This window comes from Cynoglossus semilaevis, chromosome 2, assembly GCF_000523025.1.
Source record: "Cynoglossus semilaevis isolate Cse_v1.0 chromosome 2, Cse_v1.0, whole genome shotgun sequence".
NCBI classification, from domain to species: Eukaryota; Metazoa; Chordata; class Actinopteri; order Pleuronectiformes; family Cynoglossidae; genus Cynoglossus; species Cynoglossus semilaevis.
Genome location: NC_024308.1, coordinates 10,697,260 through 10,713,580, shown reverse-complemented (window position 1 = coordinate 10,713,580; position 16,321 = coordinate 10,697,260). Strand labels below are relative to the sequence as shown.

The following is a 16,321-nucleotide window of genomic DNA, read 5'->3' as shown; positions in this document are numbered from 1 at the left end:
TCGGTGGAGCTAGAAATAAACTCAACTCTGATTCACATCCACCAGGTCCAGACCAGCAGCAGGAGCCAAAGGGACAGCTGTGGGCTTTAGACCACGGTCACGTGACCGACCGTGACTCCGTCGTGGCAGCGACACATGGAGGTCACAGCATCTCTGCTAATCCTTCAGCTCTGCTAACACCAGGCTTTTAAAGTGACAGTACTGAATTCAACCTAACAGACGTGGATAAAGCCATGCCTCTCGTCACCGTCACTGCCTTGACCACAGGGGCAGTTCATCAAGTCCCCCCCAAACCTCTCACACAGAAGTCCATGAAGAAAATCAGTGAGTTTAGCTGGCAGACACAGAGGATCTGCTGGTCCACTGCTGCCTCCTGTGGGCACTCTGTGTCACTGAGGTCAATCTGAACAAATGATTTCCAACAGTGAAGTCATAGAGGAACTCATTTGAATTTCATTTGATCAGCTGCTAGCCTAAAATCATTGGTTTGAGGTTTGGTGAGGGGGCGGGAGAGAAAGTGTTAGGGTTTTCATGCGTGTGTGCGCATGTGTGTAGACTGATGAATGAATCTGTGGCGTTTTCACTTATCCCCTGTGTGTTCTCCCTCTGTGGGGATTACACAGGTTTAGACCACTGCACACATTCATTCATTGTAGACACGACCCCCTGGTGGCTGTGGCTCACATCTGTGATGGAGCCACAGACTCTCTGTGCACAAACACGTGTTTGAAGGAGCCCTGGTTTTACTGTGAGGCAGTACGTGTGTGTGCTGTTTCTTCTGTGTCATCAGTGCTTATGTAAGACAGCACTGATAAAAGCACCCAGTACTGATGCCAGAAGGACAGGAACTGTGCTCCACTCCTGTCCTCTCCTTCCCTTCCCTCTGTGTGTATGTGTATCAGCCTCAGGTTCTACTGTCAGATGATGTAACAATGGTTCTGGTTTTCTGTTAAACAGTTCTATGAGAGAGGCGGGTTGAGTTCATAGTTACACCCCTGGTCACTTGTCCCTCAGTGTTTTTGAAATGACTCCACACCTTCACTCCATCTCACTAGTTTTCTTTCAACTTCCTTGTCCTCATCAGTATTTTACAGCATTAAAATCCTGTCATGGGAACAGTACCGATCATATTCTCTGCTCGGTTCTACTCCTGAAAGAGAAAACCAAAAAGTTCTAGGATTTTCTCCTAGCCTTTATTTCAAATAAAAAACACTTTCCATCAGAAACAAATGTACAAATGGTTCAACAAGACAAACGTGATCTAAAGGAACTCAGAGGAGCAGTAGGAACCGGTTCTAGATGGGTTTGATCTTGAAGTGTAGGCCAATGAGACTGAAGACCAGACACTTCAGGTCCTGGACCAGGTAATAAAAGACCCGAAGACCTTCAGGATCCCTGCAACACAGAGTGACAGCTTTAAGTGACGGAACTGTTCTAGAACAATTTGAACTCAGCGTGTTTCTGACTCACTTTGACTGATTTACATCAATCAAGGAACCGATTTTAGAAGTTGTGAATGAAATGTGCTCATCACCGATGACGATCTCCAATTCCTGCAGACAAAAACATTTCTCTGAAGACTGCAGTTCATTCTCCGAGACCTTTGTACAATGGAGAAAAAAAACCCCAAACCAGAACCAACCTGCCGTCCCACTCTGTCAGGAGGCGGCCAAAGAGCATCGTCTTCTTTTGTGATCTCACTGTCGTCGATGATTCTCTTCAGCTCCTCCATCACACTCTTATGAACGTACGCCTGGACTCAGAAAAAAAACAAAACAGTTTAAGTGTCTCGGTGATCTGAACAGAGACAAACAAGAAATACTAACAGAACACAAAAACAGACAGATAATCAAATCCTAACTTCATTATAACTGAGTGGATTCTTTAGTAGTTCGATGAGCGGTCAGTCCGTCTCCAGTTCGATGTGTTTTTACCTCTTTTCTGATCATCACGTCATTCTTGTAGTTGCTGTTGTTCGCGTACCGGAGTTTCCCTGCAGGAGACAAATAGAAAACAAGGATAAAACACAGTTGGGACCTGGAGGTCTCCAGAAATCTAGTCCGGAGTAAGGGTTCTAATCAGACTACACTTCTTACAATGTGAACGAGGGAGAGTTCTATGGTTTTCAGACAAACCAGGATAGCTCGAGTGGCTTCAGCTCAATTTGACTAGGATTTAATCACAGAATTTATAAAACAGTGAAGCTCCAAACAAGAAACACGCGTTTACCTGCCCTAGTGGCAGCATGGTGCCAATACAGACTCCTCAAAAAAATCGCTTTAGTCTATTTTGAAACGCAAATACTTAATGTGTCGAAACTGCATCCTGTGTGAACATGTGTTTGGTTTATTAATAATCAAGAATAAGGTCGTTTGTTAAATCCATGTGTTTGTAAATGAAACAGTGGGGCCCGCACACGATCCTTAGACCCCGTTAGCATTTAGCCGTTAAAAGCAGGGTTAACACTGTCGTCTGTAAAAGCCGCCAAATTTAACTCACCGTCAGGTCTAAATTCAAACTCCAAAAACTCGTGTCCAAACTTTCCTTTGTGTCCGACATAATATCTGAGGTAAAAGTCGCTCGTAGACATTATTGTATGTCAAATACTCCTTGTTGAAACCGCCAAACAAAAGGTGCCTGAAGTTTAGGCTAAAGCTAAAACGGCAGGTCAGTGAACATAGCCTGAGCATGCGCAGAGACAGGAAATAAGAAGTGGAATATTAGTACCCAATTCCATGTCTGAGAAGGCGTTAGATAGGGCTATTTTTGAAGTAGCGGATTCACCAAATATAAAACGAAATATTGCATATTTAATGGTAACTATTTAAAACAAAAAACTTAAGAAAATAAAGGAATATATTTCTGTGGTGTGGCTGTTTATATATGTATAATTTAATGTATGTATAATTTACATTAGAAGGCAGCTACACCTCTGTACCTAGACCATAAACCCTTCATTATTTCATAATTCAATTAATGTTGTATTTAGTTTATTCACAGTCGTAGACTGAGCTGAGCGGTCCGAACCGCTTAAGTCTTCTGCCTGACAAAATAATCTCGGGAAAACAAATCTTCAGAGTCCTGTCGCACATACTAACGTCATCATACTGCGCCTCAGCGGTGGCAGAACACTACTCGTATGATTGGTAACTTGCACGTGTGCGCTGCGCTAAAAAATAAAAGACATGAGTTCGTTTTCCGAGCAGCTCCAGGATCTGTTAAATCCTCAGCCAAAGTTTGCTGATCCTGAAGACGATGATGAAGACGAAGTCACCAAAGCCAAGGTGGTGGACAGGTTCGGGGATGATGACGATGAAGGTGCTGGGATCAGTATCCTGAGGAAGGGCAACACGACCCTGTTGTCCGACACCGACCAGAGATACGCAGGGAAACCTGTGAGCAGAAAACAGCTGCTGATGGAGGAGGAAGGGGATGACGAGAGCATGGAAGAACAGGCTGAAGATGTAGAAGAAGAAGAGGACTATGGTTCAGATGTTGAGGAAGATTCTTCTGGAGAGGAGGAACCTAAGGGTTCTGACATAGTGTCTCCTCCTGGTGTGAATTTCTGCCAAATGACTGAAGGCATGGAAGGTCTGGGAATGAGTGAAGAAGAGGACGACGTTAGTGGTTTGGAGACAGAAGACAATGAGGAGGACCAGGAAAAGGAAGAAGCCTCTGATGAAGAATTAGAAGATGCCCCAGTTCAAACCTTTTCCAAAGACAAAGTGGAAGAGGAGGTGGAGAAAGGAAAAGCTGTGAAGAACCAGCTGGCGCTGTGGGACCAGCTGTTGGAGGGACGAATCAAAATCCAGAAAGCTCTGGTGACAGCCAATCAGCTTCCACAGCCGAACACTTTACCCGAGGTCAAGAGAAGGGGTGGACCTGAGGTGGCAGGTGCACTGAAAAACGCCCACAAGGCCCTGAAGGCTCTGCAGCGCTCCCTGCTAGAGCTGCATGATGAACTTTTATGCCAAAACACAGACACCAGAGCAGTTGCCCTGGGGGACATGAAGGATGTTGACGATGATGAGATCGAGAGTGATGAAGATGAAGGGCCAAAAGAAACTGGACCACCAAAAAGAAAACTAGAAATGTCAGAATATCCTGACTTTATGACCAAACGTTTTGCAGCCTTTCAGCCGTACCAGAACACCACGCTGCAGAAGTGGCATGACAAAACCCGGCTCACCACAGGGAAGAGCAACAAGGGGTTTGGAGCATTTGACCGAAACATTCTGACTCAGGTGGAGCATGTGTTGGCAGACAAGGATAGGCTTTTGAGAAGAACCCAGACCCGCCGATCAGAATACAGGGTTCTCGGGAAAAAAGAGACCTCCGAAGCCAGCTCCCAGAATGCTCCCCCTGCTGGTGTGGAGGAGGGAGCAGAGCAACAGCTGAAGGCTAACCTGCATCTCAAAGATCTGGATGAGGACATATTTGATGATGATGACTTTTACCATCAGCTGCTCAGGGAGCTTATTGAGCGTAAGACCAGCACAGTGGACCCCAATGACCAGGTGGCCATGGGCCGGCAGTGGCTGGCCATCCAGAAGTTGCGCAGCAAGATCAAAAAGAAGGTGGACACAAAGGCCAGCAAGGGTCGCAAAGTGCGCTTCCACGTCCACAGCAAGCTGGTGAACTTCATGGCCCCGATCAACCACAGCTCCATGAGCGACGAGGCACGCAACGAACTGTACCGTGGTCTCTTTGGTCGCAACGTAGAGGCCAGAGAGTGACATGAGTCTGGTCAGGGGACAAATGAAGAACTGAAGAACTGAGACTTAATCCACTGGTTCCAAAGCCACAGGTTATATGGGAAATACACATTTAAACTCTGGTGCCTAAAACACCAACCTAATACAATCAATATTGTGATTAAAAAAACTGTTTCAGACTAACAAGTACATATAAAATACAACATACACAATGTTTACACTTTAAAACATACATTTTTATTCATCAACTTTCAACCTTTTGCAATATTTCTTAAGTGAATTTTATGTTGGGCCTGAATTACGAACATGTTTGCTGGTCATTTAAATAACCGGTGAACTGAACCACTTGAGAAATAGTCATTCATAAGAAGAGTGTCTTTAGGGTAGCCGTCATGTCATTAAGTAAAATATATGAGAAAATGTCTACGTTTGTGTGATGTGTTCAGAGTGAAAACTTTGTGTGATTTTTTAAAAAAAGTTGTAATTTTATTTTTCATCTATGAACAATAAAAATCTGAAGAGGCTATTGAAAAAAGTGTTTAAGTTTTGTCTTTCTGAGTGATAAAATATATATTTTTAAATATATTTGATTTTGTTTGTCATTCTATTAATTATTAAAATGTTATGTACAGAATAAGTAAAATTCGTATAACTACTTTAGAGAAGTTATATTTTTAATTATGTGAGGAGTTAAAAAATAATGAAATATAAATGCCAAATATTAATTATTTTTCAAAGCACTTATGAAAAATAAAACTGTGTGAATGGACACCAGTGAAAATCGAACTTTCTTAGTCATATCATTTAAAATATAAGACATTCGTACGATTAGTTAGATAATATAATTTAAAAAAGAAAATCAATAAAATAATACAAATTAGGTTTATGCTGAGCCGATGAACCGGAAGCACTCTTGCTTATTTCCGTTGGGGAGTGCTGACTGAGCTCTGCCGTCAGAGGAGATTTAATGAGCTCAAAAGATCATTGAATTACATTAATATTTTATATATATTTTTATTTTTTCTTCTGTGTATATTTCCTGGTCATCAGCAGCAGCTTCACCATGAGCACCATGTTCCCAGACACTTTGCTCATCGTCTTCATCTCTGTCTGTACCGCACTGTTAGCCGAAGGTGAGTCTCACTGAAGTCACACCGACTCGCCGCTGCTCACGAACGTTGCTTAAAGAAAAACTGAATAAACCCAAAACTTAATTCTCCTTTATTGATACATCAACACGTACCCACTGTGAAATAAATACTTACACGGTCGTGTTATTCTTCAGACCTCGACGGCTGGTGAGAAAGCGACGTTAGCCACTTTAGCCGAGCTGAGTTGACACCTGACGTCAGTTAAATCTCTACATTTTACCAAGAAGTTGTTTTAAAAAATTCATAATAATGTTTGAAATACATTTTCTCTAAGCCTTCGTGTCAGTGTCAGGGTTTGAGTCACCACAAATTAGAAACATTTCGTTCAGAGATAAGTGACTTTTTACCAGATATATGTAAAAAAAAACAAAAAAACACGTTTTTTAAAAGGCTACCAATTAAAAAAACATTGTTTTTACATTTTTCCTCAAACTAAATATTGCTGGAAATGCGGAAGTGTCAGCTCATTATTGACTGTCTTCTGTGGTGAAACTGTTCTTTTAACATTTTTTATCTTTTTTGTTCTATTAGGAATCACCTGGGTTTTAGTTTATCGCACTGAAAAGTACAAGAGGCTAAAGGCTGAAGTAGAAAAACAGAGCAAAAAATGTGAGTTTCAACACAACAATTCTGACCTTTGACCTTGTATTCTATTAGTATTTCTGTGGCATTATTTTTGTTCAATTTATGAACGTAGAAGTATTTAATGTTAATTCTATTTCATGTTAGTGGAGAAGAAGAAAGAAACCATCACAGAATCGGCAGGACGTCAACAGAAGAAGAAGATTGGTAAGACCCAGAGAAATAATGCCTTCACAGGACATCATGTTTGACACAGTCTGTGGTGTGGGTGGAGTCTAGTTCCTGGACTCCACTCTTCTTACTTTTTCACAGTTTGAAAATATTGTGTTTGTGTGTGCCGTAGAAAGACAAGAAGAAAAACTGAAGAACAACAACAGAGACTTGTCCATGGTGACGTCCTGTCTACGTCTTATTTTACTACAGTCACATTTTAGTTTCCAGACTGAGAAGACATTTTACTGCGGAGGTCGGAGTTTTTGTCTGATTGAATTTTGTTCATGATTCGTTTGTATTCAGGTTCGCATGAAGTCCATGTTTGCCATCGGCTTCTGCTTCACAGCCCTGATGGGCATGTTTAACTCCATGTGAGGATCTTCACTGATTAACAGGATCGTGGGTTGAACTACATTATGATTCTTACAGAATGAACCTAATTCTGTTTCCTGTTCCTCCTGCTCAGCTTTGACGGCAGAGTCGTGGCCAAACTGCCGTTCGTGCCGCTGTCTTACATCCAGGGACTTTCTCACCGTAACCTCCTGGGTGAAGATTACACCGACTGCTCTTTCATCTTCCTCTACATCCTCTGCACCATGTCCATCAGACAGGTATCAGAGTTTAAGTCAATGAAAATGTGCCAAAGTTTAGCTGAGGTAATTTAATAAATTCCTGAAAGCTAAGTTAGCTAAGAGCTGTCCTGAAGGTTGTTCTAAACAGCTGAAACCCACCAGTCATTATTTGAACTAAAATAAGTCAAAGTGGCTCTGGATAAGATGGATTTTTTTCAAATGTTATGTTGATGCTCAAACACTTGTTCTGTTCTATAAACTGTCGCATAATGTTCTTCTCCAGAACATTCAGAAAATGCTGGGCTTGGCTCCATCCAGAGCGGCCACCAAACAGGCCGGTGGTTTCCTGGGACCACCTCCTCAAGCTGCCAAGTTCTCCTGATCTGTAGTTCCGGAGCTGTCACGCTTCCCCCATGAGTGCGCTGAGAGAATGGGGCAAACGTATTAAGAACTCCTGCCCTGCTCATTTTTGTCCCTTATTTAACCTTCCATTTTCCCACTGGGAAACTGGGGTGAAGTTGTTGTTGTTTTGTATTCAGCAGTTTTTAAACAATGAATTGTCACGCTACCATCTGATCCACCCAGTATTATCAAAGGTAATTCTCAATAAAACTTTATTTGATTTGATTACATTTAGATGTCTGATGTTTATTAAATAAACGTCAGTCATTCCAGCTGTTTTGGGTTTTTTTTCCGGTCAAGAAAAAAAAGAATGATTGTATATACAAGGGTCAGAGGTTAATTGGTTGTGAAAGTATTACCTCAGACAATGATAAATTAAAAAATGTAAATTACATGTAATATGTAAAACAGCTCGTAGAATTTGAGAAAAATAATTGAAGAACAAAAAAAAGGGGAAGTTTCTGAAAGCCCACCACACAGAAAACCATGTTAAGGTTTAGGAATCTGAACTGATTTTTTTGCTTTTATCAAAAAACAGTTCAGGTATAAAAGGAAAGTGTGAGCTGTATTGCAGCTATAACGTTGCAACATAGACAAAAATAGAATACAAATGCAAAAGTAGGTGGTGAAAAGTTAGCTGTAAAATATGTTGATGCTAAACTGACGAAGAAGGTACGGCTACGCAACAAAAAAGGACATATTTGGTACCTGAGACAACAGGCCAAAAATAATACAGCTAAATGTTAAAGGTTTTGAAAACTTATAAAAGTATAGAAAAAGAAAAGAGAATGATGCAAAAAAGTGTCAGTTTAAGTGTCTTTCAGACAAAACGTGACCATGACCACTGACAACCAAACCAGCGATGCCCTTATAATGAAGTCCAGGTGAAAATAGAAACTAACAGACTCCTCTACTGACATTTTCAAACATGGGAATGTAGTTGAGTTTTTGCCCCATGTCCCTTTAGGGGCTCCGTAGTTTGTTTGAACAGCACAACGATAACAAAAGTAAATACTAATATTAGTACTACTAATGATATTAATAATTTTTAGATGTTATAAAACAATTTTAGGATTTTCTTTTTAGAATATCGATACTTCGTCCTTGTTTTTTATTAAATATAAAAAGACAACATGTAAATGGATTATTCTAATTTTAGAAGAACGTCGTCGCTGAAATAGAAAAAAAATACCCATAAGGCATCCCTTCCTTCGAGAAGCCGTATTTCCGGTCTTCTTCCTGTCTCATAACGGTTCAGCCCAGTTAGCTCCTGTTAGTTCCTGTTAGCATCTGGTAAATTCCGTACGCCTGCGACTCAGCTTTAGCTTCTGTTCATAACTCTGACAGTTGCTGTGTTTAATTTAGGAATAAACGCCTTGTTCTCTGTAACTCTCCGGTTCCTGTTGATCAATAACCTCAGTTAGCTTAGTCAGCAAAGCCTGTGAACGATGCGAACGATACAGCTCACAGTTTAATGCTGCGTTTGTGTGTTTGTAGACATGAAAACAGCGAGGACGAGACGTTAGCATGTTGTTAACACACAGCCAGAGAAACACAGAGACAAGAACAGGTGAGAGAACGAGTGGTCGGTGTGAAAACTGGGATACGATCAGCTGAAGCTAAGGCACAGTGAAGAATACAATCCCTTGGTGGAGTGTAAATAATCCGTGTGAAGCTAACCTGTAGTACGGGAGTGAGGGTGTGTTCATGTCATGTTAACACAAAGTAAAACATAAACGCTGAGTGAGCGTTAGTTGTTGGTGAAACAACTGTGATATAAATGTGATGCTAACTAAAGCTGAGGTGAATGTGGTGTGGTTTAAGATAAAATAAACCTGAATTTATATTTAGACTGAAGTTTAGATGGTCTTAACCTGGAGCTGCTGGTGTCATGATTGGCAGTTAGATCTGGTGTTACCTTAGATAAAACTGAAGTAGAAGTAGTTTTAAGGGAATGTGAACCTGCAGCTAATATTAGACTGATAACTTTAACCTGCAGCTGGTGGTAATATCACTGTAAATCCTACATGGGTTTGGGGTTCAGATAACAGAGTGGAAATAAGGATGTGATTTTACTGAAGTGGAGCTGCTGGTAAAAAACTAAAGGTACTTGAACCGAAGGCTTGAGTTAAATGTTGGGATAAAGTTGATGCTTAAAGCTTGATGCCTGAAGTTGATGCTATGTCAAATGTTGAGATGGTATGGGTGTAAAAAATACTGTAATATTAGCCTGGAGCTCAAGACTGAAGTAAGGTTAAGGTGCTGTAAACCTGAAGGCGGTGTTCACGGTGTTAGTGTTAAAGTTGGAATTATTTAAACCTGGAGCTAAGTTAGGACTAAGACAAGTATGTTAAAGGCTAATCTTTTAGTCTTAGGCTGTTGTGTACCCGACACTGACGGAGTACTGTTGTGAAGTGTTGTTTGGATAATGTTTTTCAGGTCCCTGTCAAGTGGAGTGAGTCAGACCCCCGTCTGGTCTGAGGTCTGAGGTGGACCAGTGAGGAAAGACATGTTCAGCCCTGTTTAGTCCCTGATCCACAACCACAGATCATGTCTGAGAATCAGGTCATCAACAATAACGCTCCGGTCAATAACAACACAGCTGCTGTAGGACCAAATAGGATCCGGAACCCCAACATGAACCAGAACCCGCTCATTAACGTGCGGGATCGCCTCTTCCACGCCCTCTTTTTTAAGACCGCCGTCACCTACGCCCGACTCTTCCCTCCATCCTTCAGAAGAGTCTTTGAGTTTTTCTTCCTGCTCAAGGTGAGGTGGGAAATGTGGGTCAGGTCAGAGTGGTTCAGATTCTTCTTCTTCTGTATCTTTGCCTCCATTCTGGCCTCACTGCCCATGTTGTATACTTCCTGTCAGTGGTGGAGCACAGTGGAAAATTGTCATTATTTAATTGCAATTCTTTTTATCAAATGTGAAAAAAAATCTTTAATTCAAATAAATGTAGTGAGTGTGTCATACTACTACTAGTACTAGTACTGCTATTAGTACTAGTCGTGTCACTGGATGCTGTAGCGTTTAATTTGTTTTCCCGGATTGTACTTCCATATAGTAAGTCTGTAGTATTACTACAGTGATTAAAATGTCACCTGCTGCCATCATTAGAATTGTCACACTGTAGGTTTCATTTAGTCGTAAAATCAGAATCAGAAACATTTTTATTGCCAGGTAGGTTTTCACCTACAAGGAATTTGTTGTGGCATACAGTGCAGCGAAAGAAATGTACATGGAGGTACACAATTATAACTTATTTATTATAAATAAATGGAAGTCTGGTCTGATCTTATCTTTGGGCAGTAGTGTCTTAGTGGTTAAGGAAGCAGACTTGGGTCCGGAAGGCTTCAGGTTCGAGTCCACCAGCTGTGGTGTGCTGTGTCACAATGACAAGTAGTTCACTTTCCTTACGACCTGCTCCACTCCTCAGGCGCTCTTTGTTCTCTTCATTCTCGCCTACATCCACATTGCCTTCTCCCGCTCACCCATCAACTGTCTGGAGGGGGTGAGGGAGCGATGGCCACGGGATGGGATCCTGAGAGTGGAGATCCAGAGAAACTCTAGCCGCTCGCCCGTCTTCCTGCAGTACTACGACTCACCCGGTGTGCAGGAGGAGCTGGAGGAGGAACAGCATGGAAGAGGAGCAGCAGGCGTAGGGCTGCAAGAAGAGGAAGAGGAGGAGGAGGAAATGACTGTGGAGATGTTTGACAACAGCTCAGTGCAGGTGACGTCACCTTTCGTTAAATAGTTGAGTTAGCCTGAGCTAACATTGATCTGAACCATAAGACTGGAGAACCGTTGTAGCCCCAGGGGGTACTACTGTAGTACTGACTGTACTCCACATAGTTAAATGCTAATGCTATAGGTCTAATCAGTTAAATGATGTTGTTCTGACCAGTTCTCTCCTGTTTCCCACTGCAGTTTGAGCTGGACATTGAACCCCGTCTGAAGCCATCGCTTGTCGGAGGAGGAAGAGGGGGACTGATGGTAGGAGAAGGAGGAGGCAACAAGAGTCAGGAGGTCTCTTTCACTCAGGCAGCTAAAGGTATGGAGCCACTGAAGGAGTCAGTGTCTGAGCTGGAGATGATGACCAGAGCAGGTAAAACACCTCCTCCTCCATACACCTCCTACATCACCTCCCCTCCTTCTCTCTCTCCTCTTTCCTCCTCTTTCTTCTTTCCATTCTTGATTTCTTTTCCCCTTCTCTCTGCTCTTGTTTTTCGCTGTTTTTCTTTTTCCTCCTCCACTGTTTATTCTGTTCTTTCTCTTCAGACTCCCCTCCTCCTTTTTCTTTTCTCCTCCTTCTCCTACTTCAGGGATGAATTCATTAGATGTTGTGGCTAATTGTTGTCATTTGTAGCTCATATGCTAATGACTTATTCCATTAAAGATCAAACTGCCAAAAGTTGCTAATGTCAACGATGCTGCAGCAGCTAACGATTAGCACTGAGGCTAGGACAGGAAATAGATGTTTGTGTTCGATCTATCGTCCTATCTGTTTGTTGAGTCTGCTCAGCTGCTCTGACGTGTCACTTCCTGCTGTGTTCAGCGCAGAAAGACGCTGTAATGAATTCATTTCATAGCAACAGGAACAAACGGCGTCAGAACTGTTAGCTCAGTAAGTTCCGGTGCACAGGTCAACTTCAATCAATCCCCACCTTTGGTACTGTTTTTCCCAGTGTGGCCTCAGGAAGAATACATCGTGGAATATTCCCTGGAGTACGGCTTCCTGCGTCTGTCCCAGAACACCAGACAACGACTTAACATCCCTGTCATGGTGGTAACTCTGGGTCAGTGCCCGGCGCAGCACACGCCTGAATGTCCTGTGACTCACCTCGCACCTGTCTAAGTCACCTGACTCTCCCCTGTCCCACGTCTGCCACAGATCCCATGAAGGACGAGTGTTTCGGAGACAGCTTCAGTCGGTTTCTGCTGGACGAGTTCCTGGGATATGACGACATCCTGATGTCCAGTGTAAAGGCTTTGGCTGAGAATGAGGAAAATAAAGGTTGGGACAGCCAATCAGCTGTGACCCCGCCCACTCTGAATCCACCGCTGACGTGTGTTTGTGTCCGGTTCTCTGCAGGCTTCCTCAGGAACGTGGTGTCTGGAGAACATTATCGGTTTGTCAGCATGTGGATGGCTAGAACCTCCTACCTGGCCGCCTTTGTCATCATGGTCATATTTGTGAGTAAATCAGTCCTGGAACTGTTGCAGTTTAGAACCGATTCATTTGCAACTAACAGGTTCTGTGTTTATTTTCCTCAGACGCTGTCCGTGTCCATGCTGCTCAGATACTCCCACCACCAGATCTTCGTCTTCATCGGTCAGTTGTACTCTGGTTCTGCTGAATGGCACCAAGAACTTTGCATAAAATCATTTTTTATTTTAAGAACTACATGTTTTTGTTCCCATTCTGGAACTAATCCCATCACCATAACAGTTCTAGTTCCCTCTGTAACTCATCCAAAAAGCACCAACAGTACTTGGACCTCCATCACTTCCAAAGTCTTTACAGAAAACAGTTCTATTTGTCAACCGATGTCTTGAAACATGCTGAGAGAATTAAAGGCTGACAGTTTTCCACCAATCAGGTGAGCCGGTGAAGCTCCAAGCTCCGCCCTCATAGATGCTGTACCCACTGATACTTACGTCCTACTTTTGAAACTGTTTTTGGGTTCTGACGTTTAGTTTCTGAACCCTCTGGAAAATCTTTACATGGTTCCTAGAACCAGTCTTTGATACTGATCCTTGGTAGTTGTTTAAGGTGAACACGCCTTGTATTTGTTCTGGTACTAGTTCCTGATATTAGCTCCTAGTACTATATCATGGTATAATTGTCTGCAGTGGATGTGTGCCTGCAGTCCAGCCCACAGTTCCTGTTCCGGTCCGATCTCTGTGGTCCGGTCTAGTTCCTGTTTCATTCTTTTTTCTTTTTTTTTTCAGTGGACCTTCTGCAGATGTTGGAGATGAACATGACCATCGCTTTCCCAGCAGCCCCTCTGCTCACCGTCATCCTGGCCCTTGTTGGTAAGACCACTTCCTCAGTACGATCAGTCCTGGACAGGAGATCAGGTCTGAGGTTTTGTTGTGTGATGATGTCACGTCCTGTGTATAGGTATGGAGGCCATTATGTCTGAGTTCTTCAACGACACGACCACCGCCTTCTACATCATCCTCATCGTCTGGTTGGCTGACCAGTACGACGCCATCTGCTGCCACACAAACACCAGCAAACGCCATTGGTTGAGGTGAGTCACCTGACAGATACCAGCCCTGCAATTGGTTCATTTAGGTCCAGACCATTAGAGATCGACAAGAAACTGTTTGTCTCCTGGGTGTGTGGTCTTCCTTCAGCAGGTCTTTGGGTCGTTGATGATTTGTTCTCCTGTAGTTCCTTAGCTCCAAGAGAACTCACAACATCAAAAAGTCTCAGATTTGTCTGCTACAGTTGTTGTTTGAACATCTTTTTACAAAACTTTGGTCTTCTCAGGTTCTCGTCTCTGTCTCCTCAGGTTCTTCTATCTGTACCACTTTGCGTTCTACGCCTACCACTATCGCTTTAACGGTCAGTACAGCAGTTTGGCACTGGTCACTTCCTGGCTCTTCATCCAGGTGAGCAGCAGCAGTAGAACCCCACCCACACACAAACCATAAGTTTATAAACTGAGAGATGAAGTGGGTGGAGTTACACATCTTGTGTCCTTTGCCCCCAGCACTCCATGATCTACTTCTTCCACCACTACGAGCTTCCTGCCATCCTGCAGCAGATCAGGATCCAGGAGATGCTGCTGCAGAACCAGGCCGGTCAGAACCACCAGACGGCCGTGCAGGACAATCTAAACAACAACACCACCGCTAACACTAACAGCACTGCGCCGGGCTCTGCTGAGTCCAACCAGCCAGCTCCGTCCTCCAGCCCTTCAACAACAACAACAGCAGTAGGAGGAGGTGGTGAGGTGAGGGCGGAGCTAAACTGGGTGGCCCACACGGCCGCCATCATCACAGAAGCTCTGTCCTCCACCACCCAGAATGCCAGAGTGGACACAGCGGAGCCCCACCCTCCCAGTGAGGGCCACGAGTCAGGAGGAGGAGGAGTTACGGGAGGAGATGCTGATTCAACAGTTTCAGCAGAAAATAAAACTACAGTTGAGTCGTTGTCTATCAGCCAGCCAATCAGATGTCAGCAGATGGAGGCGGGGCCTTCTGCTGGAGCAGCATCCCCAGAAACAGACTCCGTCCCTTTACAGAGTCCTGGTGCAGACTGTCCTCCTCACACGTCCCCAAGGACGTCCTCCTGTGTCCTTCTGACATCGTGTGACCTCAGTCTGACCTCCTTTGCTGATCAAGGTGATTGATCACTGGTTGATTCTCTGACTTTTAAAGTGACACCTGACAAAGATTTATTAACTTCCTGTGATCGACAACAACACATGCCACTAGTCTGGTCAGGTGGCTCCATGTCACATGACCTTGGTCACAAGAGCCGTTCAATTAATTAATCAGTTGAATGATAACTTTAGAACATGTGATTGATAACAATAACCGTGAAACTTGAAGACGGGTTATTGATCAACCCAGATTCTGACCAGATCTGGTTTTTGTTGATTTTATTTTGAAAGGGTCATGATTGACAGTAGAGACACTTCCTGTCAGAACTGATGCCTTATTGATCATTTTCTGACGTCAGCAGCTCACTGATGTCAACTATCACACCTCAGGCCCCGCCCCTCACACCAGAAAAATACCCACGTCCCAGTCAGTGGGGTGCAGCCTAGCCTCCGGTCTTCAGACCATAGGGGGTCAAAGGTCATTGAAAAGAGATCCTCGGAAGTTCTCGTGATTTGATTTCCATAAATGTACTCGTCTGAGTGGCAGAGGGGAGGAGTCAGGTCACCCCCCCACATCACCACACACCACTCTCACTGGAGGATTCTGGGATGTAGGGGCTGGGAATCCTGACCTCGGTCTAAACAGGTAGAACAACAATGTCACTGTTTGTATTTGTTGATTCTAATTGATGTGGGTCAGAACCACAGAACAGGACATAGGTTTAAATGTAGAATCAAATCAGTACGACAAAGAACAGAGTTTTACTGGTGTACTTGGTTATTTTATCAAAGAATACATACATTTACTCTATGACAGTGTACTATCAGGTATCTGTGTTTTTCAGACAGTGATCTCTGACCTTAACCTCCTGACAGTCTGGCACTGGTGAAGTAAATGAAGCTGGGAATGTGCTTCAACAAAGTGTACTCTGTCACGATGGTAATGTCCGTGATATACACAAAAATATACCTGACAAAAAGTAAAGATATACTCAGATGATGTCAAGTACACTAAGAAATACTCTGTCCTTGTTTGTTTTTTTACTTCATTTGTCCATGTATTTGATCGACATTCACTATGATTTTATTGGTCATTTTAGAAACTGCTTGAAAATGTCATTTCACCTGGGCCACACTGCCCCCTCCTGGGTGTGTGTTCTACAGCAGGAAGATGAAGGTCAGTGTTTCAATGGCATTATTTGTTCTTGAGGGGTCAGGGAGGGGGACTGAGGTGTGATATTATAGGGATGGGGGTGCAAGTTTCTCTGTGCCTGTAGCTTCATTAGTTTCTGTATTTAACTGTAACACAAACATGTACAGGAAGTGAAATAAAGAGTCAAATACTG

At 43.2% G+C, this 16,321-nt stretch overlaps 4 protein-coding genes across 7 annotated transcripts; 3 read left to right on the top strand and 1 right to left on the bottom strand.

Moving 5' to 3' along the window:
- Positions 1-1,174: 1,174 nt before the first annotated feature.
- magoh (mago homolog, exon junction complex subunit) lies at positions 1,175-2,697 on the bottom strand. Its single transcript, XM_008337474.2, has 5 exons — positions 2,500-2,697; positions 1,935-1,993; positions 1,643-1,753; positions 1,471-1,553; positions 1,175-1,395 (listed from the first exon to the last, which is right to left on the bottom strand). The coding sequence occupies exons 1-5, from the start codon at positions 2,588-2,590 to the stop codon at positions 1,296-1,298; spliced, it is 444 nt and encodes a 147-aa protein (XP_008335696.1). The 5' UTR covers positions 2,591-2,697; the 3' UTR covers positions 1,175-1,295.
- Positions 2,698-2,834: 137 nt separating this feature from the next.
- Positions 2,835-5,250, top strand: aatf (apoptosis antagonizing transcription factor). Its single transcript, XM_008337460.3, has one exon. The coding sequence runs from the start codon at positions 3,186-3,188 to the stop codon at positions 4,734-4,736; it is 1,551 nt and encodes a 516-aa protein (XP_008335682.1). The 5' UTR covers positions 2,835-3,185; the 3' UTR covers positions 4,737-5,250.
- Positions 5,251-5,622: 372 nt separating this feature from the next.
- On the top strand, positions 5,623-7,904 carry tmco1 (transmembrane and coiled-coil domains 1). Its single transcript, XM_008337448.2, has 7 exons — positions 5,623-5,848; positions 6,398-6,475; positions 6,596-6,655; positions 6,792-6,838; positions 6,965-7,032; positions 7,128-7,272; positions 7,517-7,904. Exons 1-7 carry the CDS (start codon positions 5,779-5,781, stop codon positions 7,613-7,615), a joined length of 567 nt encoding a protein of 188 aa, XP_008335670.1. The 5' UTR covers positions 5,623-5,778; the 3' UTR covers positions 7,616-7,904.
- Positions 7,905-8,851: 947 nt separating this feature from the next.
- On the top strand, positions 8,852-16,321 carry tmem259 (transmembrane protein 259). Of its 4 annotated transcripts, none has more exons than XM_008337391.3 (13): positions 8,852-8,928; positions 9,133-9,205; positions 10,075-10,404; positions 11,075-11,368; positions 11,566-11,743; positions 12,324-12,434; positions 12,530-12,652; positions 12,731-12,831; positions 12,913-12,970; positions 13,591-13,674; positions 13,763-13,895; positions 14,160-14,259; positions 14,361-16,321. In XM_008337391.3, exons 3-13 carry the CDS (start codon positions 10,186-10,188, stop codon positions 15,000-15,002), a joined length of 2,043 nt encoding a protein of 680 aa, XP_008335613.1. In that variant the 5' UTR covers positions 8,852-8,928; positions 9,133-9,205; positions 10,075-10,185; the 3' UTR covers positions 15,003-16,321. The 4 variants fall into 4 exon arrangements, 3 of the variants coding, with proteins under 3 accessions (XP_008335613.1, XP_024919658.1, XP_024919650.1); XR_003052219.1 differs by having other exon boundaries at positions 8,876-9,205; positions 14,361-15,621; positions 16,076-16,321; XM_025063882.1 differs by having other exon boundaries at positions 8,876-9,205.

Bases quoted from the DNA above. Each gene is read 5' to 3' on its own strand.
- tmco1 (XM_008337448.2), top strand. From the start codon at position 5,779: ATGAGCACCATGTTCCCAGACACTTTGCTCATCGTCTTCATCTCTGTC. The intron at 6,839-6,964 runs GTGACGTCCTGT...GTTTGTATTCAG, and splicing joins ACAACAGAGACTTGTCCATG to GTTCGCATGAAGTCCATGTT. The intron at 7,273-7,516 runs GTATCAGAGTTT...GTTCTTCTCCAG, and splicing joins GCACCATGTCCATCAGACAG to AACATTCAGAAAATGCTGGG.
- magoh (XM_008337474.2), bottom strand. From the start codon at position 2,590: ATGTCTACGAGCGACTTTTACCTCAGATATTATGTCGGACACAAAGGA. The intron at 1,994-2,499 runs GTGAGTTAAATT...TGTCTCCTGCAG, and splicing joins GTTTGAATTTAGACCTGACG to GGAAACTCCGGTACGCGAAC. The intron at 1,396-1,470 runs GTGAGTCAGAAA...TCTGTGTTGCAG, and splicing joins ATTGATGTAAATCAGTCAAA to GGATCCTGAAGGTCTTCGGG.
- aatf (XM_008337460.3), top strand. From the start codon at position 3,186: ATGAGTTCGTTTTCCGAGCAGCTCCAGGATCTGTTAAATCCTCAGCCA.
- tmem259 (XM_008337391.3), top strand. From the start codon at position 10,186: ATGTCTGAGAATCAGGTCATCAACAATAACGCTCCGGTCAATAACAAC. The intron at 12,435-12,529 runs GTCAGTGCCCGG...CGTCTGCCACAG, and splicing joins TGTCATGGTGGTAACTCTGG to ATCCCATGAAGGACGAGTGT. The intron at 13,675-13,762 runs GTAAGACCACTT...TCCTGTGTATAG, and splicing joins CGTCATCCTGGCCCTTGTTG to GTATGGAGGCCATTATGTCT.